General features: G+C 36.2%; 1 protein-coding gene across 1 annotated transcript; it reads right to left on the reverse strand.

Annotated features, from left to right (window-relative positions):
• Positions 1 to 17,097: 17,097 nt before the first annotated feature.
• On the reverse strand, positions 17,098 to 20,954 carry LOC120079145 (uncharacterized mitochondrial protein AtMg00860-like). The gene is made up of 2 exons (XM_039033322.1): positions 20,439 to 20,954; positions 17,098 to 17,229 (listed from the first exon to the last, which is right to left on the reverse strand). The coding sequence occupies exons 1-2, from the start codon at positions 20,952 to 20,954 to the stop codon at positions 17,098 to 17,100; spliced, it is 648 nt and encodes a 215-aa protein (XP_038889250.1).
• Positions 20,955 to 24,673: the final 3,719 nt, after the last annotated feature.

The raw sequence follows: 24,673 nt of genomic DNA on the forward strand, positions 1-24,673 counted from the left end.
CCATATAATGTTCTAAGCTCAATTATGCATGTTCTGATAAAATTCTGATGTTGAACTTGGAACTTTGAACTTACATGTTCTGATAAAATTCTGATACTGATAAGAGGAGTAGCAAAACACATCCAAAACCAATTATATAATGAATTTTTTTACAGAACATATACTTGAAACAAAATGGATAACAAAAAAAGATTATACAATGAATGTTCTTTCAATTGGATGTGTTGTATAATTGGTTTTATATGTGCTCTATTCTGATACTGATAAAATTCAATTATACAATGAAAAGAGCAGTGGCCAGGTGTTCTGATAAAATTCTGATACTGAAGTATGAACTTTGAACTTTGAACTTTCATAAAAAAATATATGTTCAATTATACAATGAAAGTTTTTACATACATAAAAAATAAATGCCCATAGCTGACACGCTAATTGCATCCTATATTCACTCATCTTCTCCTGAGTGATTACGAATGGATCAGCACCAGTCACCAGGTGTAAGTTTTATTGGCGTGAGCTTCTCTTTGACAATCTTGTTTGCATTGGCAATGTGGGCCAAGCTGGTTACTTGACCGGGAAATCTGTCACCTTCAGCTATTCTGAGACGTGTAGCCATCTTAAATCACTCCTGTATTTATTAAAAAATTCAATCAGTAAACTCCTTCAGAAAAAAAATGGTAAAAAAACATTCTGTTTAAATCTCGCTAGAATGGATCTCGCTGGCATCGCTCTCGCTAGTGTCGCTCTCTCTCACAATCTCGCTCTCTCCGGTGTCACTCTCTCCGATGTCGCTCTCCCTTATCTCCCTCACGTTCTCTCTTTTTACTCGTCTTCAACCACATAAGACATCAAAAACCAGAAAAACAAACAAAAAAACCATGGGTTCACTTATCTCTCCGGTGTCGCTCTCTCTGGCGTCGCTCTACCGATTTCACTCTCACTTATCTCACTCACAAACTCTTTCTACTCGTCTTCAACCACAGAACACATCCAAAACCAAAAAAAAAAAACAAACAAAAAAAAAAACAATATTGAAAGAAAGATTTACCATTAAGATTCGATTGAAAGCCGGAAGTAGAATCGTTTGCAAGCCGGAAATAGTTTTTTTCGTTTATGAGAAATATAGCCATTAGCCTTGAAAAATTTGAATGAATAATAATTTAGTTTTAGTGGATTTTCTCAGTAAAAAGGTAAGAAGACGAAGTAAGGGCAAATTAAGTAATTTGGTAGGGCGATGACGTCAGCAGAGGGTCAATTGACATTATTTTTTAAAAAATGGTCATTTGACATTTTCGGTCCAATTTTTGGGTCATCCGTACAAATTTCCCAAATCTCGAGAGTATTAACTATTAAGGATCCAATTAGTGTTTATTTTAGGTATTAATTAGTGCTCTTTTAAAAAAATGGTAAAAATATGCACATTATTAAAATTACTGTTATGAAAATGGAGAAGCATAATAGAAATACGAATATAAAAAATATAATATAATAATATTTTTATATAATAATAAAAATAATAAAAACTAAAATTATAAAATAAAATAACCATAACATAAAATAACCAAAATCATGAAATTAGATAATATGGAAATTGGTGGAAGTGGAATTCTCACCAATATAGGTGTATACTTAAGATCCACCAAATGCCACTATTTATAGGCAAAGTGGCAAGTAAGATGTGGACATCAAGCATTAATAACTACATGGCATATGGACAACATGAACGGTGACACATGACCTTTGAGACACTAAGCAATGGGCATCTATTTTCTATTATATATTCATAATATTCCCCTTTAAATGCTCATATATATATAAAATATGCCTCGTTAAAACCTTACTAGGAAAAACCCTAGTAAAGGAAAAAGAATACATATTTCATATAATACATACTCCTAGAAAAAAATACAATATATTTACTCCATCTCATGAAAACATCACTTAAGATCTCTAAGTCTAATGCATTCCAATATTGTGCACCAATGTTTCAAAAGTTGCAGTTGGTAATGCCTTTGTAAATAAGTCTGTCAGGTTATCCTTCGAACAAATTTGCTGTAATGATGTCACCATTTTCTTCAAGATCATGAGTGTAGAAAATCTTCGGTGAAATATGTTTTGTTCTATCTCCTTTACTATATCCTACTTTGATTCTATCTCCTTTAATATTCCTACTTTGATTTGGGTTATGCAAGTTGTGTTTTCTTCGTATAATATTGTTGGAAGATTTTTATTAGGAGACAAGTCACACGTTTCACGAATGTGCTGAGTCATTGACCTTAGCCATGTACATTCTCGACTAGCCTCATGAATTTGTGGATTTTATGTCCTAAAACTCGTAGTTTGTAAATTAATAAACATATTCTGTTTTGTTTTTTGATAAAATTGTTATTGAAATTGTAATCTTGAATCCAATAAACTAAGGTTGTGAGGCTATTTAATGTAGTTTGAACTTTATGTAGTGACATAAATGTGGATCAAGTTCAAATATATAGCTAAAATGGTCTATAGTATATGAATAAGGTTGAGCGCCTTAATTTGGGGACACTATGGATGCGGACCACTTTGTAGTTAGTACAAACGATGTGATCCTGAATCATTCATATAGAGATATGTGAGTGGAGGAATCCTATGCGATGAGTTTGCATAAGACTGAACCATGAAATATTCACTTTTTACATTCTAAATGTCGTTTTATGTATAAAACTGACTATTTCGTTAATTGATGACCTAGGTAACTTAATCTTAATCCTGAACTAACTACGAACTCCTGTTTACTCGGAATTATCTTTAGATCTGCATAGGTGAGGGCAGCTCATCATCGTTGGCCCAATAAGCCTCCCATTTCAGGAGTAAGATCGGGTGGATAGCTGGGAACATAGGGTGTAAGACGGAATTCACTCCTACCCGTTATAGGGATAGTAGATAGGTTGTTCCCTTTAGTACTGAATCTAGGTCTTGAACAAGGGGCCCCATCCTCTCCTTGGCCCGAGAGGGTTTGGTTTATAGGTTGGACCTTAAACCAATTGTTCATTAGAGGATCAGTGGAACTTAAGGAACAAGATGTCGTCTTGGGGGTAAAACGGTTTTTATGATCCAGCCAAGATTACGAACAACATGTGAAGGATAGCTTACTAATCATGGTTATATCAAATGGACACAAATATATCTATAGTGAAGGGAGTGCAACTACGGGACTATAGTGGAATGACCCATTAGTTAACGAATGTTGATTAGCTCCGTCTAAAGAGTTTAGCCGGGTAATCTCAGATTTTTGGAGCCCATGATCTATAGGTCCATTAGGTTCTCCTACTAGCTCATATGGAATAAACTTAGAACAGTATGATAGAGTGATTTGAATTGTTCGAATTAGGTGAAGAGAAAGAAACCGACAAGTAAATGTGATATAGTGGTCGGGTTTTTCAGTTTAGAGATACAACTTTAATATTTAAATGGGATTTAAATATCAAGAATATGAATACGTTCATATTCAGAAGCTCGGAAATAATGGAAATGGTCAAAGATGTAAAAAGTCAAAGAGTTGACTTTTGACTTTGAAAAGTGAAACTTTGACCAACCTTATATTCAAATGTGATTTGAATTTCGAGAAAATGAATGCGGATTCAATGCTTTGGAGGTCAAATTAGTCAACACGGAAAAAAATCATAAAAAGTCAAAATGTTGACTTTTTGGTCAAAGTTTGACTTTGGCCAATGACTATTTTGCCCTCTGACTAAAGTTAGTGGGAAAATCCAAAACTTTTGTTGGATAATTCTACTAACAAAATAGTGGGATAGGTGTTGGCTTATAGTGGAGACATTAAGCCCACTAAGATAGTGGATTATAGGTGTTGGATTTTTATGGATTTGGTTCATGCAATTGTTGCATGGCTTTTTTTTATAAATTGGGCTTTTCAATTTGGTTGAAAGACTTTTGCCCAGTTTTGCCAAAATTGTTTTTCAAATTTGGGCTGAAAAAAAAACTATTTTCTTTCAGGAAAATTCATAACCCAACCCAAAGATCCATCTTATTTTCCATCTCTTTTCTCTCTCTCGTTTTCTTCATCCACCGGGTCCCAAAATCTGGTTCTGAGTCCAGAGGATAGTAGGTCAACTTTAGTAGTGGTCCGAAAGAGTTTGGATCGAGGTTTAGTGAGGAAAAGCGGTTTTCGGGAGCTACAAAGGTTGTATCCTATCCTATTAATTTACTGTTTTTCCACTTCAATTTGCATGCTTATTTCCATTTGTTTAGAAGCAATTAGAGTGTAATTAGGTCCTAATTCCACTGCATATGTCTCATGTTTCATCAGAATTGCATGAATTTCAGCATGATTTGAGGAAGTGGTCGTTATAGTCTGTTTCACCGATCGCCATGATATAGTAGTTCCTCCACATGTGAACAGATAACTCGCTTGAGATCTAGCTTTGTGTGGATCAGATAAATATCTAGAATCTGCATAATAAACTAGACCAAAATTTGATTTATTTGAGTAAAACAAACTCATATCAATTGTTCCTCAAAGATAGCGAAATATATGCTTAATTCTGTTCCAAGTCTTTTTGTAGGAGAAAAACTATATCTAGCTAATAAGTTTACTGAAAATGCAACATTTGGTTTTGTATTATTAGCAAGATACATAAATGCACCAATTGCACTAACATATGGTACTTCAAGACTGAGAAGTTCTTTATTATCTTCTCGAGGTCGAAATATATGTTTCTTTATATCCAACGAACGGACTTCCATTGGAATATTTAATGGATGTGTTTTGTCTATATAAAATCTTTTCAAAACTTTTCCTGTATAAGTTGATTGATGAATAAATATTCCATCTGCTAAATGCTCAATTTGCAAACCAAGGCAAAATTTTGTTTTTCCGAGATCTTTCATCTCAAATTCTTTCTTAAAATATTCTATTGTCTTTGAAAGTTTTTCAGGAGTTCCAATTATATTCAAGTCGTCAACATATACGGTTATAATAGAAAATCCTAATTGAGATTTCTTTATAAAAACATATGGACATATTGGATTATTTTGATATCCTTCTTTCAATAAATATCCACTCAGGTGATTTTATCATATCTGTCCTGATTTTTTCAATCCATATAGTGATCTCTGTAACTTTATTGAATACCATTTCCAAGAATTTGATGTATATGTTTTAGGCCTTAAATCCTTCTAGGATTTTCATATAAATATTATTATCAAAAGATCCATATAAATATGTTGTGACTATATCCATAAGATGCATATCAAGACTTTTATACACAGTCAAACCAATTAAATATCTTAATGTAATTGCATCCACCACCGGAAAATACGTCTCCTCAAAATCAATACCAGTTCTTTGTGAAAAACCTTGTGCAACTAGTCTTGCTTTATATCTTGTGACCTCATTATTTTCAATTCTTTTCCTCACAAATACTCATTTGTATCCCACGGGTTTAACATCTTCTGGTGTTCGAATTATAGGTCCAAAAACCTGACGTTTTGAAAGTGAGTTTAATTTTTCCTCGATTGCTTCTTTCCACTAAAGTCAATCTTTTCTATGTCGACATTTTTCAATAGATTTTGGTTCAAGATCCTCATTTTTAGATAAAATATCAAGAGCAACATTATACGTAAAAATGTTGTCAATAATTACATTAGTTCGATTTTATCTTTTTCCTGTGATGACATAGTTTATTGAAATTTCATTATTATCTTTAGGTATTTCATATTCCTCACTAGCCATATCGAGGATTTATTTATGGGTATTTACATCCTCAACCAAGTATTTTTCACTATTAATTATTTTTTGTTTTCGAGGATTTTTATCTTTTGAACCCACTGGTCAACCACACTTCTGGTGTGTTCCAGACTCATTAGTGACAACTTTTTGTGTTGGGATATCAACTTTTGATGGAATATTTGCAGGTGGTGTATGTGACTTAGTTACTTTATTTGCATCTATAAATAAATTTGGTAATTGATTTTCTATATTTTGCAAATGAATTATTTTCTGAACTTCAAGTTCACATTGATCTGTACGGGGATCTAAATGAGACAATAACAATGCATTTCATGTAATTTCTTTATCCAACTTCTTAATTCCGCCCCCTAATGTTGGAAAATTTGTCTCATTAAAATGACAACCAACAAATCGTGCAGTAAATACATCACTTATCAGGAGCTCAAGAATTTAATAATTGATGGGGAATCATATCCAACATATATTCCCAATCTTTTTTTAGGACCTATCTTAGTGTGTTGTGGTGGAGCAATTGGAACATATACTGCACATCCAAAAATTCTCAAATGGGAAATATTTGGCTCATGACCATGAAGCTAATTGTAATGTCGAATACTTATGATAAGCTACTGGCCTAATGCGTATAAGTGGCACTGCATGCAAAATAGCATGTCCCCATACAGATGAAGGAAACTTAACTCTCATAAGTAATGGTCTTGCAATCAATTGCAAATATTTTATAAATGATTATGCTAAACTATTTTGTGTATGAACATGAGCTACAGAATGTTCAACACTTATCCCAATTGACATACAATAATTATTAAAAGCTTGGGATGTAAATTCACCAACATTATCAAGATGACTGCTCTTAATTGTATAATCAGGAAATTGTGCTCTTAACTAAATTATTTGAGCAAGTAATGTTGCAAATGCAAGATTTAGACTTGATAATAAGCACACGTGTGACCATCTGTTGGATGCATCTATTAATACCATAAAATATATAAATGCTCCACTTGGATGGTTAATGGGTCCACATATATTACCATGAATTCGTTCTAAAAATGTAGGTGATTCAGTCCCCACTTTAACTGGTAATGGTCTAATTATCAATTTTTCTTGAGAGCAAGCATCACATGATAAGTCATTAGATTGAAGAATCTTCTAGTTCTTCAACAGGTGTCCATTCAAATTCTCAATAATTGTCCTCATCATTATAGATCCTGGATGACCCAACGGTCATGCCAAATTGTAAATATGTCTGGATTCATGAACTTCAGGTTCATTGTTGCATATGTTTCAGTTACTCAAATATGAGTATAATACAATCCAGAAGATAAAGCAGGCAACTCTTCCAATATACGTTTTTTATTTGAGACAGTGGATATGATATATAGATACTCCACATTATTCTTACTATCAGTCTCAATATGATAATCATTGTACCGTATATCTTTAAAACTTAGAAGATTTCTCTTTGATTGACTAGAGAACAATGCATTGTCAATTGTAAATTTTGTTCCTCTAGGCAAAATAATATTTTTTTTTCCAAAACCTTCGATTAAGTTTGCAGAACCTGATATTGTATTTACTTTTGCTTTCAGCATTGTCAATTTGGAAAAGTATTTTTTATTTGTAAGTATTGTATGTGTAGTTGCAATGTCTACCAGACATAGATCTTCTTTGCTCATTTTTGAAACATCCAACATATAAAAATGATCCATTTTTCTTCATTAAAAGAAAATAATTACAATAAGTAAAACAACACTTAAAATATACAAAAATTATTAAAAAAAATGACGATATAAAAGAAAAAAACAACATTAAGTCTAGATATTCTCAAAGTCAAAAGAAGCACTTGATGTGACACCAACTGTGTCGATCTTCTCTTCAAAAGATTCAAAGAAGTTTGCCACATCCAAATTTGTCATATGGGATGAGTCAAATATGTCATTATCCCGGTATGCAAAATTTGCTTCCACATTTTTTTCTTTTTCCTTCAGGGAGGCTTGATAGAGGTCAACTAAGTGTTTTGACGTATAACAGGTACGTGACCAATGTTCAGTCTTTCCGCATCATAAGCATTTATTTTCAATACTCTTTGAACTTTTATTTTGTGGAGCTTTTCCTTTGTGATCATCATCTTGTGTGGTTCTTTTGAAATTTAAATTATTAGAATGACCACCACGAAAATAATAATTATTTCTTCCTCTGCCACAATCACGACCTTGACTGCGACCACGACCTCAACCACGATTATTATTAAAATTTAAAGCATTCACTTCAGGGAATGGTGTTGTTCTAGTTGGTCAAGATCCATGATTTTTCATCAATAACTCGTTATTTTGTTCAGCCACGAGAAGACATGAAATTAATTCTGAATACTATTTAAAACTTTTCTCTCGATATTCTTGCTACAGGAGCATATTCGGGACATGAAATGTAGAAATCATCTTCTCTAACATATCAACATCAGTAATTTCCTCTCCGCATAACAACAGTTTTGAACTTATTTTAAATAATGCAGAGTTGTAGTCACTTACTTATTTGAAATCTTGTAGCCTCAAGTACATCCACTCATAACAAGTTTTAGGAAGAATAACTGTTTTTTATGATCATGCCTCTCTTTTAAATTTTTCCACAAGATACGAGGATCTTTTAAAAGATACTCCATTTTCAATTCCTCGTGGAGATGATGACGAAGGAAAATCATAGCTTTTGCTTTGTCCTGACTGAATGTCGTATTTTCTTCTTTAATTGTTTCTCCCAAGTTCATAGTATTCAGGTAAATTTCGGTACCGAGCACCCATGAAAAATAATTATTGTCATTAATGTCAAGAGCTGCGAATTCTAATTTTGTAAGTTTTTCATGACAATACTATCACAAAATATTATATTTATATTAGAAATTTAATATATACTAAATATACAAAACAACATTTAATTTATTAATTATAACGAAGAGGAAAAAACCAACATACCTTTAGGTTCTACTTTAGTGGAAAAAACGACAGAAGCTCGTGCTGATAACGTGTTATGAAAATTGAGGAGTATAATGAAAATACGGATATGAAAAATATATATAATAATATTTTTATATAATAATAATAAATAAATAAAAACTAAAATTATAAAATAAAATATCTAAAACATAAAATGACCAAAATCATGAAATTGGATAATATGAAAGTTGATGAAAGTGGAATTCTCCCCAATATAGATGTGTACTTAAGATCCACCAAATGCCACTATTTATAGGCAAAGTGACAAGAAGGGTGTGGACTTACATAGACATCAAGCATGAATAACTACATGGCATATGGACAACATGAATGTTAGTTAACACATGGTCTTTAAGACACTAAGCAATGGACATCTATTTTCTATTATAATATTCATAATAATTACTATATTATTACTTTTAATTTTTATTTTTATAGATGGTGATATGATATTTTATTTAGGTCTTTAATCAAGGTTGTTAACAAGGCAAACATAGCGTATTCTAAAGAACCCTCAGTCATTGGTTGGAAAAGTTGTGAAAGGTAGGTACTTCCCGTCCTCTTTAGTGTTGGAAGCCCAATGGTTGCCTTCATAATTAAATTTTTGGAAAAGTATGTAGTGGGATGGTAATTTTAAAAAGGGACTTTGGAAATCTATTGGTGATGGAAGGAATACAAGAGCTTTTGAAGATCAATGGCTGCCTAGACCTTTGACATTTAAAGTGCTCCCTTACCCCAGGTCAGGCAGACAAGGTTGGGTGTCGAACTTCATTTCGTCTCAAGGGCAATGAGATATGCAAAAATTAAGAAAGTCTTTTCTCTCTGAGGATGCTGATTTGGTTATGAAAATCTCTATTAGTCATTCGGGTATAGAAGACCGTTGGATTTGGCACTATGACAAACATGGTGATTATAATGTTAAAAAGGGATATAAATGTGTGCTATGTTTGACCGTGACTTGACAGGTGGTTTGAATTCTAGTCTCAAAGTGCCTGGTGGAGTAAGTTGTGGAAGTTACATCTTCCAAGTGAAGTTGCAATATTTGTTTGGCGGGCTTGCCATGACTGCCTGTCTACCATATGAATGATCTGAAAGGAAGGATTATTGAGGTCTTTCCATGGTGCCGGATTTCGCAAATGTAAGGTCGAGACAGTTGGGCATGCGTTGTTCACATGTCATCAAGGCGTGGATATCAGGTCGGACTTTTTTGGTCGATTGAAGGAGGACCAGTTGGGCGACTTTGTTTGGTGGCATGGGCAATTTGGAACAATTGTAATTCAGTTAATAAGCAACATTCAATTCCCTCGATTGAAAGTCAGTGTAACTGGACCATTGAGTACAAGGTTGAGATCGCATCTAAAAGGTTATATCTCGGAGTAAATAATTAGGCGACTCATTATCCTGGGCATGTCTTGGACAGAATTCCCATATTGTTCACGTGGATGCTGCTTATAAAGCTTGTTACTGTAATGCAGGATACAACGACACTGTTACCTCATATGTAGGTACTATGTGTCACGGTTATACTTGTCTAGGACGTGTTGCTCATGACCATTCTATGTAAATTTCCTTTTGCTAGGTAGTTAGTTTTATATGTGTTGGGATTGGTGTCCTAATTCTCCTAGTAGTCTCGTAGTTTGTAAATATTTTATGAACATATTGTTATTAATAAAATTATTATTTTATAACTATTTACTAAATCCAATAAACTAAGATCCGTGATTATTTCATGTAACTTAAGCATGTGTGTGGAGACATACAAGTGGATCATGCCTTAAGTAATAACCTAAATGGTCTATAGTATAAGGATAAAGGAGGGATACCTTATTCTGGTGACACTACGGATACAACCCGCTTTGTAGATGTTACAACTGTTGTAAAGTGCTACAAATGGTATGATCTTGACCATTCATGTGGAGACATGTGAGCGGGGTATCCTATACAAAGAGTTTGTATAAGACCGGACCACGAAATGATTAGTCTCTTTATATATCGTTATTGATAATTGAGACTTACATTTCACTAGAATGACCATAGGTGACATGACATTAATCCTGATGAGTTAGGAACTCCTGCCTATGAAGGTGGTCCTTTGATTTGTATGAGTGAGTGTGGCTAGATTGTCAACTCAACAAGCCTACCATTTTGGAGATTCATCTGATTGGGGAGCTGGAAACTCAGCTACACAAGAGGGATTTCATTCCTTCCCCGAAGCAGAAGTAAGTAGATAAATTGCTCCCTTAAGGGCTGATTTCGAGTCTTGAACATAGTGGTCACACCCTCTCCTGGCCCGAGAGGACTTAGTCATAGTAGGACTATGACTTATTTTTCATTAGGGGAATCAGTGGTACTTAAGAAGTTAGATGTAACTCTACGGGGAAAAACAGTGAATTGGCCTAGTTGTACTTACGAGCGATTTATGAACGATCATCGCACTGTTGATTAGTCATATGGACATAGAAATATATCTATAGTGCAAAGAGTGCAGCTGTCAGTCTTTAGTGGAGTGACCAACAGTTAATGGATTGTGGATCTCGTGATTAAAGAGTTTAATCAGTTATTCATGTACCGTTGGAGCTTCAAGCTACAGGTCCATGAGGTCCCCTTGGTAGCTCAATGGGTTCAAGTTGAGAATCAGATTTTGGGTTAACTTGAAGTGTTCAAATTAACAAGAGAAAATTCAGTTATATGTGATATAATTGATATGATGTATTAGATACATTAATTGGAGGAATTAATATAAATATGATTTATGTTAAATACCATAAAATAGAAAAAGAACTATGGTTTATATGTTTCACATAATAAAATATTAAAACTATAGGTTATAAATATAATATGATAAGTTGGTTATTATATTTATTTATAACATATTAATTATATGATAATTAGTTATTCTTTTTCTCTAATAACCGAATTGAGTGGGAGGTTATTGGAAGTTTTATGGTAACTGTGAGATAAAAGGAAAATTGTTTTCCAAATAAGTTAGTTGATTTTTCACTCGAATTAATCTCACAAAAAGCTATCGTGTAAGAGGGTTTTTCTAAACGATATCATAAAGAGCATACACGATCGAGTTATGAGTTTACTATGCGATAATTACTCATATACTCATTGCTACACGATCAAGTAGTAAAGCCTATATGATAGGCTTCATCTTTCTAAACGACCGAGTATCTAATCTATACGATAGGCTTCATCTCCCACTTACTCAATCGTCTATCTCCTGCTTTCCTCAATCCAAAATCACACAGAGCCCACAACTTCTGGATTCTCACACCAAGAATACCAAGGTAACCATTGTGGTAGTGTTCTAGTTCCGTTCGAGGATCAAGTTGAACTCAAGTGGGATCAAGGTTCATTCAGACGTTCGTGGAGATCGAGTTATGATTGTTGTGTTCGAGTTCGTGTTGTTGAACAAGTTGCTAAACGATCGAGGGATACTTGAAGAAAGGTTCTTCAAAGGTTTGCATACTCTATCACTTGTTTGTTCTTTGATAAGTAGATGCTTGTAATTTACTTGATTATACATAATCGTTTCTTGTAGACTGTAATTGTTTGTGTTCTTTCTCAATGGGATTTGGAATGATTCGCTTTTACCCATAGGATCTCTATGTTTAGATTTCCTTCAATTGGTATCAGAGCCAGGTTGTTATGATATTCCAAATTTCATTGTTGTATTGAACTTCTTTTACATCATGGTGGGTTTTAAGTGTTCAACAATGTGTTTAAGAGTTAAATATGTTTGTGGATGTGTCGATGGATGTTTACGGGATGATTGCCTCTGTTTAAAGCTTTCTTTAAGTTTAAAAGTGTTAATTTGTAAGGGCCCTTACGTTTTTTGGCATAATTAACAAACAATCGAGTTTGTATTCAAATTGTTTCAAGTGTTTTGTGTCGTTTGTGATGAAGTTTCGAAGCATGGAGATGCTATTCTCATCGAGGAAGAATTCCAAAGGTTGTGTGTAGCCCAGGTTAAACGATCGTTAAGATTTGGCTAAACAATCGTGTAGAAAAGTTCTACCCAATCGTATAGTATTTACTAAACGATCGCATGGCTGATGCAAAACGATTGAGTAAAGAGTTTACTCTATCGTGTTTCATTGGTTGTTCGATCATGTAGACGCTTGTGGTAAACGATCGCATAGAGTTTATAATACTCGTCGCATGGTAGGCACGCGCACTAAACGATCGTGCAGTCCAAAATCTTCATCGCATAGTCATTGGCTACTCAATCACTTGGTTTACGATACTTGATGCTTGCATCACGATCGTTTAGACGATCATGCTTCACCGCATAATTGTCGTCTACTTTATCGTTTAGGCATGCGTATACGATGTGCGCTGCACGATCGAGTGACCTTCATGCTTCATCGCAAAGTCATAGGCACTTGATCTATGCTAAATGATCATTTATGCTCATACAGTGTTGCTAGATGATCACAAGGAGCTGTTACACGATCAAGGAGACGCGGCTTCATCTGGACAGCTCAAGACCTGGTTTGCCTGTTTGAATCGATGGACCTAATGCTCTACATAGTTAGCTTTATTCTTCCGATTTGAAGGCTAATTATCCCGGTCCATCAACTTTTATCTAATGTACATGAGATATATGTTGGTTTATATGCCATAATGTATGACATATAGATTTAAAACCCACTTTAGGTTATGCATTTGTTCATGCATCATCTTTATATTATAAGTGTTATAATATAGTAGATTGCATGATTAAATTACATGAAAGCATGAACATACATCATATAATATAAAAGTTATATTTATGCATCATCTTTATATTGTAAGTATTATAGTATAAGGGTGTATGAGAGCATGTATGCTTGGTTCATTACTTTGTTATATAAGAGTTATATAAAAGTAATAATGAATGAACAATGCATGGAGCATAAAAATTAGGTTTATTTATAAGTGTTATAAATGCCTTGAGAATGTGTTGCTTCGCATTATGGATGATTTTAGTTGTTTCCATTTATAAGAGTTATAATGGAAATTAGAACTAAAATCAATAAGAGTTGCATGTGACCTTAGGTAAAATCATGTTTTAAAAGGGTTTTAAAATTTGATTGAGATAGACCTAAGTTCATGGTTGTAATGAAATTAGAAACCTAAGTTTAATCTTTCAAATCGGTTTAATAGGGTTAAATTGATTTCCATAAAAGATTAAATTTGTAATAAATCTATCTATAAAGGACCTTTTGTCTAAGGTGGCTTCTGGCTGAGTTGGGGTATTTAAGCTGACGGAAACGGAACACCCCTACCTAGAAACCTACCTGAAAAGGTAAATTAGATAGATTTACTACAAGCATGCAACAGTTGATCAAAGAGTTCATTAAAGTGTTTAATGAATGATGATCAAAAGTTGTTTAACTTTCCAAAGTAAGAGTTAATTTTGGTTAAACCTAAATAGTCACTTAGTAAAATAATTAGCCATGTTTTTCTAAGTAAACTAAACCCTAGGTTTTAAAATACTCAGTGGGAGGAAAAGATATATATGATATGTAAATTCCACTCACGTTTCTCCCTGAATATTCACACCGTGAGATTCATNTGAATTAGATAGATTTGTTACATGCATGCAAGTTTGATGAAAGTCTGTTAAAGAGTTTAATAAGACTTGAATCAAAGTTGTTTAATCATCAAAAGTAGTAGGAAGAGGCATATCAGATATGTCTATCATTCCACTCACGTTTCTCCCTGAATATTCACACCGTGAGATTCATGCTTGGCCTCGTGGTGCCTGGGAGCATCCCCCTTTGGATGGTGTTTGCATGGGTCAATATCAAGGTCAATGGAGAAAGTATTTATAGTAAGTAGGAGAAGAATGTATGTCAACATGTCCTGCGGTCTTCTTCATTGGTTTCACCATGACATATTCTTGCACGACCTTGTGGCGCCCTGGGAGCGTCCCCCTTCGGATGGTTTGTGCGATTGATCAATATCAAGGTGAACTCCATAAATGGATAGGGTCGCTTTAGTTTTTTCTCTAGTCGGATTTTTTCCCTTTAAATTGGCTGCTTGGGGTAGAACTCTAGGATCTAAAATGAAGGGTCACACTTACAAGAAATTTTTAAGCAAGTTAATAATTTCTTGACCAAATCAATGATGGCTAGTCGTTATAGGAACAAGAGTTGTTCTTGTGTAATGATTGGTTGAGAGTGTCTCAATTCAGAGGAGAGATAAATTGACTACCCTTCAGTGGCTTTTGTCTTAAACCATTGAAGCGTCATTGCAAAACTAGATGTCATATAAGGTTCATTTAGATTTTTCTAAACCAGACTGGATTTGTTTTTCAAAGAGTATTTGCTAAAATCTAACATAGATCAATATGTTTGTTTTTTCAGCTACATGTCATTGTATGATTTTTCATTAGTTGCCTTTTCTAATTTGACCGATTACATACATTGGAAAGAGTCTCTTAAAACATATTTCATGGTAAACGACCTCGAGTTTGTCATAGTTGAGGAGTGTCCTCAAGTCCCAAACCCTGATGCACCGCGAAATGTTCGTAATGCATATGAGGTATGGATGAAGGCTAATTCGATGTTCCGACTTCACATTTTGGCTAGCATACCTGATGCATTGGCCAAAAGGGTTAAGAACATGGTCATTGCATGTAAGATCATGGACTCATTGCAAGAAATGTTTGAACGTAAGTTCTCATTTTTTGAGCAAAAAGGGATGAATGACAAATAAACCAATAGTATCAGTTCCCAAGATAACCTCTAGTCTTTCTTGAATGTCAAGGGACTAAAAGAGAAAGAAATTGTTATTGACCCTAATGAAGTTCATTGACAAGAATTGTTCTCTAAAATGGAACTTGGAGCTTATATAGGTTCTGATACTGATCCCACTACTCTCCAAAAGAGGAAGAAGTCTAAAGACGATAAATGTGATTTATTTGTCTTGAAGGCGTGTTTGGTAGAGAATGATGATTCTACCTAGATACTTGATTCAGGAGCTACTAATTATGTATGTTCTTTGATGCATTGTGAATATGATGAAATAATGGTGTATATTGTGATGGTGGTGTATGCGTTGTACATGCAAGTTTTCCTAGCAAAATCCAAGTATAAATCCTACTAGGTTGCTTGGTAAGCCCAGGGTCGAACACAGGGACTATGGAGATAGTATGTGATGGTAAATTCTGATTCCTTTACGGTGACAAACAAAACAATAAGTTGGTCTGTATGTTTGTTTAAAATATAAATCCTATGCGATAGAATTGAGAAAAGAGTCAATAACAGCAAAAGTTAAAATGAGTATGTAGGGAACGAGTTGAGAAGGGATTTAGCTAACACTTCCTAAGATTGTGTTCAAGTTATGTGATCATGCTACACACATACAACAGCAGGTCATCTTTCAATGAAAATGCTATAGCTCCTAATTTTAGGACGCATGCGATGTATACGATGATGTCTATAGGACTTATGTCTAAGCTTCTATTCTTGTCTATGCGATGATGAATGACACACACATACACAAGGCGACCACATACTATCATATCCTATTTCTAGGGTGCATGCGATGCATGTTAGCAAACAGAATTTATCTTTAAGTTTCTATCTGTTGCTTATGCAGTTCTAATCTGACTTTCTCAAGCCTAGATTCTAACCTAGCTCTCTCAAGTCTAGGTTCTTTCTTTAGACTCTCTCTCAAGTATCTCTAAAGGGGTGATGGACGCATACATAAGACAAGATGATCGCATAAAATGAAGATTTTAGGTATGCTAGCTATGTGTTTCTTAACCCATTCGGAAGTTTAGTTACTCATGTGTAATGTAAAGAGAGTGAACAGATGTAGAGATGCAAATTCCATTTTATAAATAAAATTAGAATATAGATAGTGAGCCTGGTAGTAATGTCTTGCTTCCCGAGGCTTTTACACTGCGTTTTTCTCTACTCTGCCCAAAAGAATGTTCTTGTTTTCGCAAGAGTCGACCCTCTCTCTGTTCTCAACGCTTCTCGGCACTCTCTCGAGCTAACCAGGAATGATCTTTTGGCATCTTCTCTCTTCACTCGCCTCCGCCTTCTAAGTATAAAAATTATAGACTACGGCTATCTATGTATATGGCGAAAGAGAACTCTAAAATCCTGAACTGTTGAACTCCTCTAACGAAGGTGGCCTTCGGTATTTATAGAGCTTCAGGGTGAAGAGCTTTTCTCTCAAATGATTGCACTGATGTAATGTCATTAAATCTTTATCTGATGCGCCAATTTATTGTCACCAAAAAGTTGAGTGTACTAGCTAAAGTGTGTCGTTAACGGCTTGTCAACTAAATTTGAATTCGACCGTCATTAGCTTTCTGTCCCATCATGATTTATTAAGCTTTCGCCTTGATGCACCGTCTCAATGTGGCCACCTTCTTGAGAAGATCTTCGCAAATGCATACGAACGTATAGCTTTGCGGTTGCAATCTTCTAATGCGCTTGGACGCTGAATTCCTTGGATCGCTATTCTTACTTGCGCCAATGCATTTTCCTGCATAAAATACGTAAATTAGTTGCTTTAATGCGATGGGCGCCTGCGATTGCAATGTTCTCAACTTAATGCTTTTGGACACGATTTTACATATTTTTACCGTCGCAATCTTACATTGTTTTATATCTTTGCGTTGTAATAGCATGCATTTCTGCCCATTATCACACCCCCAAATTTAAAATAATGCTTATCCTCAAGCATAAACTAAAGATTTTCTCTAGAGAGTCAGCTACCTTTTTCTTTCCTATATTTCTCGAGGTGCCTTATTCAAATCCTATGAACCAAAATCTCCTTAATTCCTATCCTGGTCTTTTCTTAAAATATTTCTAAAATTTAGGGACCACAAGTTTAACCTTCAAGAAGACTTTACTTGTTTCCAGGGCATCGCATGATTTATTTCAACAAAACTTTTTTTTTTCAACTGGGGTGTTTTCAAATGAATTTTATTTTATCCTTGCATAATTTAGATGTTCTTTCTATGACCTTGCACAGATCTGAGTGCCTAGCCTTCGTTTTGGCTTGCCACCATGGGTGTCATGCGGACATCTAACTACGAGCAAGGCGCTCTTTCTCAGTCTAAACTCAAGCCCATTTGGCAGCAGAGTTGCGATCATTTTATTTATGTGTGGATCACGATTCCTACCTTCGTTTTGCTTGCCCCCACAGGTGTCATGCGGACATCCAAGTACGAGTAGGATCCGATCGCAACGTTATGATATATTTTTTTATTATTATATTTTTTTTGTAGAGATGTCTAAAAGTAGAAAGTTGAAAATAAATACCGCACCCCCAAATTTAAACGCAGCAATGTCCTCATTGCTGAAAGATTGAAAGAATTCATGTGATGCTCTTAGGAGGTTTCGTAAAATTTAGTTTGAAAGAAAACTGGTGGACCACTAACTTCTAGAAATATTTCATGAATTGACTGTCCTAAAATTAAGTTGCTTTTAGTACATGCGATGAGAAATACAGGCATGTGTTTCATTATTGAAATCATAATTGGCATAGAAAAACAATGCGATGACTTACTAAAGTAATTAATATTTATGAATATGTCAACTAAAGAGGATGCGATGATGAAATTATCAACGTTAAAGACGAGATGCGAGAGTGCAAAATTTGGAATAAACGAAGTCAAGGAAAGATACAACCCTCAAATTTGCTCTGTTGCGTGCATCATTTGTGATCGCATCCTTCTTTGCGGAAAGTCGATTTCTTCGATTGTGATGGTTGAACGACTTAGCCGCGTCTTTCAGTTATCGTGTAGCTCCACTGCAATCGTTCACCACGATCGTTGCAAAAAAAAACATCGAGAGGGTAAAAATATAAAAGACAAAGTTAATGAAAGTTTTCTCCCTTTTTTTTAGATAAGAAATAAGGAGTAAATAGGATATAGAAATGATAACGGATATAAAAAGGTAGAATTGAGTTCATGAAATGAAGATTTCAAAGGATACTTAAAAAAAAGATTGCATCCCTGATGAATTTAAATCACATGATTGTGTAGGGACTGCCCACTTCTTCTTTAGTCGGAATTCCTCAGGTACACGGAGGTGTTCTCGCAATGCCAATCTTCTCTGTGATATATTTTGACTCTCTACCCATTGACTTTGAATGCGTTGGTTCCATCCTCATTGGATAACTCAACCGCTCCATGCGGAAATACCTCTTTGATTATAAAAGGACCTAACCATCGTGATTTCAACTTGCAAGGAAAAAGTCGTAGCCGAGAATTGTACAACAAGACTTTCTGTCCGACTTGGAGATTCTTCTTTCATAGTTGTTTGTCATGCCAACGTTTTGCGCGCTCCTTGTAGATTTTGGCATTCTCATATGCGTGAGTTCTACATTCATCAAGCTCGACCAACTGAAGTTTCCTTGCTTCCCCTACGGCCTTTAAGACAAAATTGAGCTTTTTCACAGCCCACATTGCTTTATGCTCCAACTCAAGTGGTAAATGTCATGCCTTTCCAAACACCAGCGCATATGAGGACATGTCTATAGGTGTCTTATAAGCGGTCCTATATGCCCACAAGGCATCGTCCAGCTTCATTGCCCAATATTTGCGTGGCTTTACCATCTTCTCTAATATTAGCTTGATTTCCCTGTTGGACACTTCAGCTTGACCATTTGTTTGTGGATGGTATGCAGCGGCTACCTTATGGAGGATATTATACTTGAGCAGCAATTTTTTGATGATGTTATTAACAAAGTGAGAACCTTCATCACTTATTATGGCACGTGGAGTGCCAAAATGAGTGAAAATATTTTTCCTCAAGAAATTGGAGACTACCGCCGCATCGCTTGCGACGTACGATAACGCTTCTATCCATTTGAAAACGTAGTTGACGGCCAATAGAATGTATTTGTGACCATTTGATAGTGGAAATGGTCCCATAAAGTCTATGCCCCAGATGTCAAATAGTTCCAATTCTAAGATGATATTCATGGGCATCGCATTCTTCCATGACATGTTTCTCGTGTGTTGGCACCGGTCGCATTTCATTGCATAGTCTCTTGCGTCCTTGAATAAAGTTGGCCAAAAATATCCACTTTGTAACACCTTTGCTGTTGTGTGTTGGCCTCCAAAGTGTCCACCATATGGTGAGTCATGGTATTGCGATAGTATGCCCTGGTGAGTAGCATCTGGTACGCATAGGCGCAAAATCTGGTCTGATCCCCTCTTATAAAGATCTGGCTCGTCCCAATAATATGATTTACATTCATGTTTGAGCCATCTTTTTTGGTCGGCTGTGTAGTTCTCAAGAAATTGTTTACAAACAAGAAAATTGACCACGTCCGTATACCATGATAACTCTTCAATTTTAAACAACTGCTCATCTGGGAAAGTTGCGTTCATCTCCGACTGGTTGCGGTCGACTTCTGGATTTCTAATCTTGTAGGTGGTTCGCAACCTGGTTCTCCGTCCCTTTGCAATCAATGATTTCCATGTTGAATTCTTGAAGGAGGAGAACCCATCGAATCAATCTCGGCTTTGCATCTCTCTTTGTCATCAAATATTTGACTGTCAAGTGGTCGGTGTGAACGATCACTTTAGATCCCAGCAAGTAAGATCTGAATTTCTCCAGCGCAAAGATCACCGCAAGCAGTTCTTTTTCTGTGGTAGTGTAATTTGTTTGGGCAGGGTTTAAGGTTCTACTCGCATATGTGATGGGGTGTAGCATTGTTTTCTTCTTTTGTGTCAGTACCGCCCCCATCGCATAACTGCTTACGTCGCACATTAATTCAAATGGCTTCGTCTGGTTTAGTGCGACTAACACAGGTGCGGTTATTAATGCATCCTTTAGCATCTTGAATGAGTTGAGGCATTGGTCATCAAAGTCAAACGTTCTTTCTGCCTCTAGCAATGCACTCATTGGTCGCGCAATCTTCGAAAAGTCCTTCACAAAACGTCGATAAAAGCTTGCATGCCCCAAGAAGCTCCTGACAGTCTTCACATTTCTTGGAGGTGGGAGCTTTTCAATCGACTCAATCTTCACCTTATCCACCTCCAGCCCGTCCTTGGAGACTTTATGCCCGAGCACAATACCTTTCTTCACCATGAAGTGGCACTTCTCCCAGTTCAGCACAAGGTTTGTCCCTTCACATCTCCTTAGTATCTTCTCTAGATTATTGAGACAGATTTCATATGTTTGCCCGTACACCGAGAAGTTGTCCATGAAAATTTCTACTGAATCTTTAAGATACTCAGAAAATATGGCCATTATACACCTCTGGAAACTACTTGGCGCATTGCATAAGCCGAACGGCATGCGTCGAAATGAAAATGTTCCATAGGGGAACATGAATGTGGTTTTCTCTTGATCTTCAGGAGCAATCATGATTTAGTTGTATCCTGCATATCCATCCAAAAAGCAAAAGTAATCATTTCCTGCTAGGTGGTCTAGCATCTGGTCAATAAAAGGTAAGGGGAAATGATCCTTCTTCGTTACCGCATTCAGTTTGTGGTAGTCTATGCAAATCCGCCAGCCAGTGACGGTCCTTATCGGAATTAATTCATTATTTGCATTTGGAACTACCGTAATCTCTTCTATCTTTGGCACACATTGCAAGGGGTTGACCCACGTGCTGTCGACGGTTGGATAAATAATGCTTGAGTTCAGCCATTTGATTATCTCCTTCTTCATGACCTTCTTCATCGCAGGGTTTAATCTGCGTTGATGTTCGATCGATCCTTTTTTATTGTCCTCGAGACGTATCCTGTGCATGCAATATGCGGGGCTGATTCCTCTAATGTCTGCTAGCATTCATCCTATCGCTTTTATGTACTTTTTCAGGATGCTCAGCAGTGTATTCTCTTGATCTTCTTGAAGCGTAGAGGAAATTATTACTGGTAGAGTTTCATTTTGCCCCAAATAAGCATACTTCAGGTGGCTTGGCAAGGTTTTCAGTTCTACTGTGGGTGGTTGTTCCAAGGATGGTTTTTGTGTTTTTCTCTCTTCATTCATCGTCAGTTTTTCTTCTTTGGTTATTGTTTCTATGATCGCATTGCAGGTTACTATGGATGCCATTGCATCCTCTCTTTCTTCTTCATTTTAGACTTTTCTTCTTCATACAAACTGTGTTCATTGTCAGAATCTGTGAGGTCTTCTTCTTCCGGATACTTCATGGCTCTAATAATATTAAACATGATCTTCTTTCCATTCACGCTCAGTGTGATCTCTCCCTTGTACACATCAATCTGAGCGCGACCAGCGGATAAAAATGGTCGTCCCAGGACTATGGGTACATTCTTGTTCGCTTCATAATCAAGGATGATGAAGTCTACCGGTAAGATAAATTTGTCAATCAAGACGAGGACATCTTTCACCTTCCCTCCTAGATGAACAAGGGACCTGTCAGCTAGCTGGAGAGTTATCATCATGGGCGCCAGCTGGCCCACATTCAGCTGCTTAAAAATTGAAAGGGGCATTAAGTTGATACTGGCCCCGAGATCGCAAAACGCTTGACCAATGTATAACCTGCCGATTGAGCAGGGTATTGTGAAACTTCCAGGGTCGCGCATTTTTGGTGGAATAATGGTTTTTTCCTTTTGTGTTAATGCCACCGTTGCGAACTTACCTGTACTCCTTTTCTTTGTCACCATATCCTTCAGAAAATTCGCATACTTTGGCATTTGTTCAATCGCTTCAATGAAAGGGATGTTGATATGTAATTGTTTCAGCATGTCCATGAAGCGATAATTTACACTTCATCATTTTTCTTCTTCTTAAGTCTCTGGGGGAATGGTGGCAGCTGTATTTCACGGTTTTCTACTCTATCGACTTAGATGTGGACGCAATATCCAGTTCCATCGTCTCCTGTTCTTCTGGTTCTTCTTAAGTCAACGGGGTCTGTGGCTCCATTGCAACTAGAATAGTCCGACTTGGCTCCTTTTTCTCTCCCACCACTGTCTTTCCACTTTGCAAAGTCACAACTTGACATTGCTCATTTCCCGTACTCTCTGGATTGTGCAGGAGTTCAGTAGAACTCGACAATGCCCGACATTTTGAATCATCTGTAGCATCACGGGCTTTATCTCGAACCTCGAACCATCCAAGAATGGCCTCATGATTCCTAGTGAGAAATCATAAAGGTTGGGCGACGCATAGTCCCGGATGGGCCTTGCAGTCGTTCGCCAAGAGAATGGGATTCGCCATGTTATTATTTGCGTTCGGTGCTTTGTCTTCCGGTTTCTCCGCCATGTTGGGATTTCTCTCTTGTTGTTGATATAGGCTGTTGTCTCTTCTTCTTCTTCGAAAAGTCCTCTCAATCTCTGCGTCGTAATCGGGCTTAGGAACTTATCCTTCATTCATGCGGCGCCCGCTTCTTCCCTTACCAAAGGAGAGGCAATGCACAAAGATGAAATGCTACAAAGAAAATCAAAAAGTTATCGTTAGCACAATATGTACTGCCCTAGTCCCCGGCAACAGTGCCAAAAACTTGATCTGTTGTGAATATGACGAAATAATGGTGTATATTGTGATGGTAGTGTATGCGTTGTACATGCATGTTTTTCTAGCAAAATCCAAGTATAAATCCTACTAGGTTGCCTGGTAAGCCCAGGGTCGAACACAGGGACTATGGAGATAGTATGTGACGGTAAATTCTGATTCCTTTGCGGTGACAAACAAAACAATAAGTTGGTCTGTATGTTTGTTTAAAATATAAATCCTATGTGGCAGAATTGAGAAAAGATTCAATAACAACAAAAGTTACAATGAGTATGTGAGGAACGAGTTAAGAAGGGATTTAGCTAACACTTCCTAAGATTGCATTCAAGTTATGTGATCATGCTATACATATACAACAGCATGTCATCTCTCAATGAAAATGCTATAGCTACTAATTCTAGGACGTATGTGATGTATACGATGATGTCTATAGGACTTATGTCTAAGCCTCTATTCGTGTCTATGCGATGATGAATGACACACACATACACAAGGCGACCGCATACTATCATATCCTATTTCTAGGGTGCATGCGATGCATGTTAGCAAACAGAACTTATCTTTAAGTTTTTATCTCTTGCTTATGCAGTTCTAATCTGACTTTCTCAAGCCTAGATTCTAACCTAGCTCTCTCAAGTCTAGTTCTTTCTTTAGACTCTCTCTCAAGTATCTCTAAAGGGGTGATGAACGCATACATAAGACAAGATGATCGCATACAATGAAGATCTTAGGTCACGCTAGCTAAGTGCTTCTCAACCCATTCGGAAGTTTAGTTACTCATGCGTAATGTAAAGAGAGTGAACAGATGTAGAGATGCAAATTTCATTTTATAAATAAAATTAGAATACAGAATGACAATGGAAAGTAGGGATAGTGAGCCTGGTAACAATGTCTTGCTTCCCGAGGCTTTTACACTGTGTTTTTCTCTACTCTGCCCAAAAGAATGTTCTTTCTTTCACAAGAGTCGGCCCTCTCTCCGTTCTCAATGCTTCCTGGCACTCTCTCGAGCTAACCATGAATGATCTTTTGGAATCTTTGTGAATGTATACGATCACATAGCTTTGCGGTTGCAATCTTCTAATGCGCTTGGACGCTGAATTCTTTGGATCGCAATTCTGCCTTGCGCCAACGTATTTTCCTGCACAAAATACGTAAATTAGCTGCTTTAATGCGATGGGTGCATGCGATCGCAATGTTCTCAACTTAATGCTTTTGGACACAATTTTACATATTTTTACTGTTGTAATCCTACATTGTTTTATATCTTTGCGTTGTAATAACGTGCATTTTTGCCCGTTATCATTCTTCCCATCAGGGATTTAGTTCTTGTAAAAGTTAGAAGTTGGAGAGTAGACTCTTCGAGTCGGTACTGTTGAGGTTGTTTTAGTTGTTGCTGTAGGCAAGCTAAAGTTATTTTTTGGACAAGAAATGTTACGTGTTACTAGATAATGTTTATATAGTTCCTCAGATCAAGAGGAACTTAATTTCAG

Source organism: Benincasa hispida, chromosome 6 (genome assembly GCF_009727055.1).
Source record: "Benincasa hispida cultivar B227 chromosome 6, ASM972705v1, whole genome shotgun sequence".
Classification (NCBI taxonomy): domain Eukaryota; kingdom Viridiplantae; phylum Streptophyta; class Magnoliopsida; order Cucurbitales; family Cucurbitaceae; genus Benincasa; species Benincasa hispida.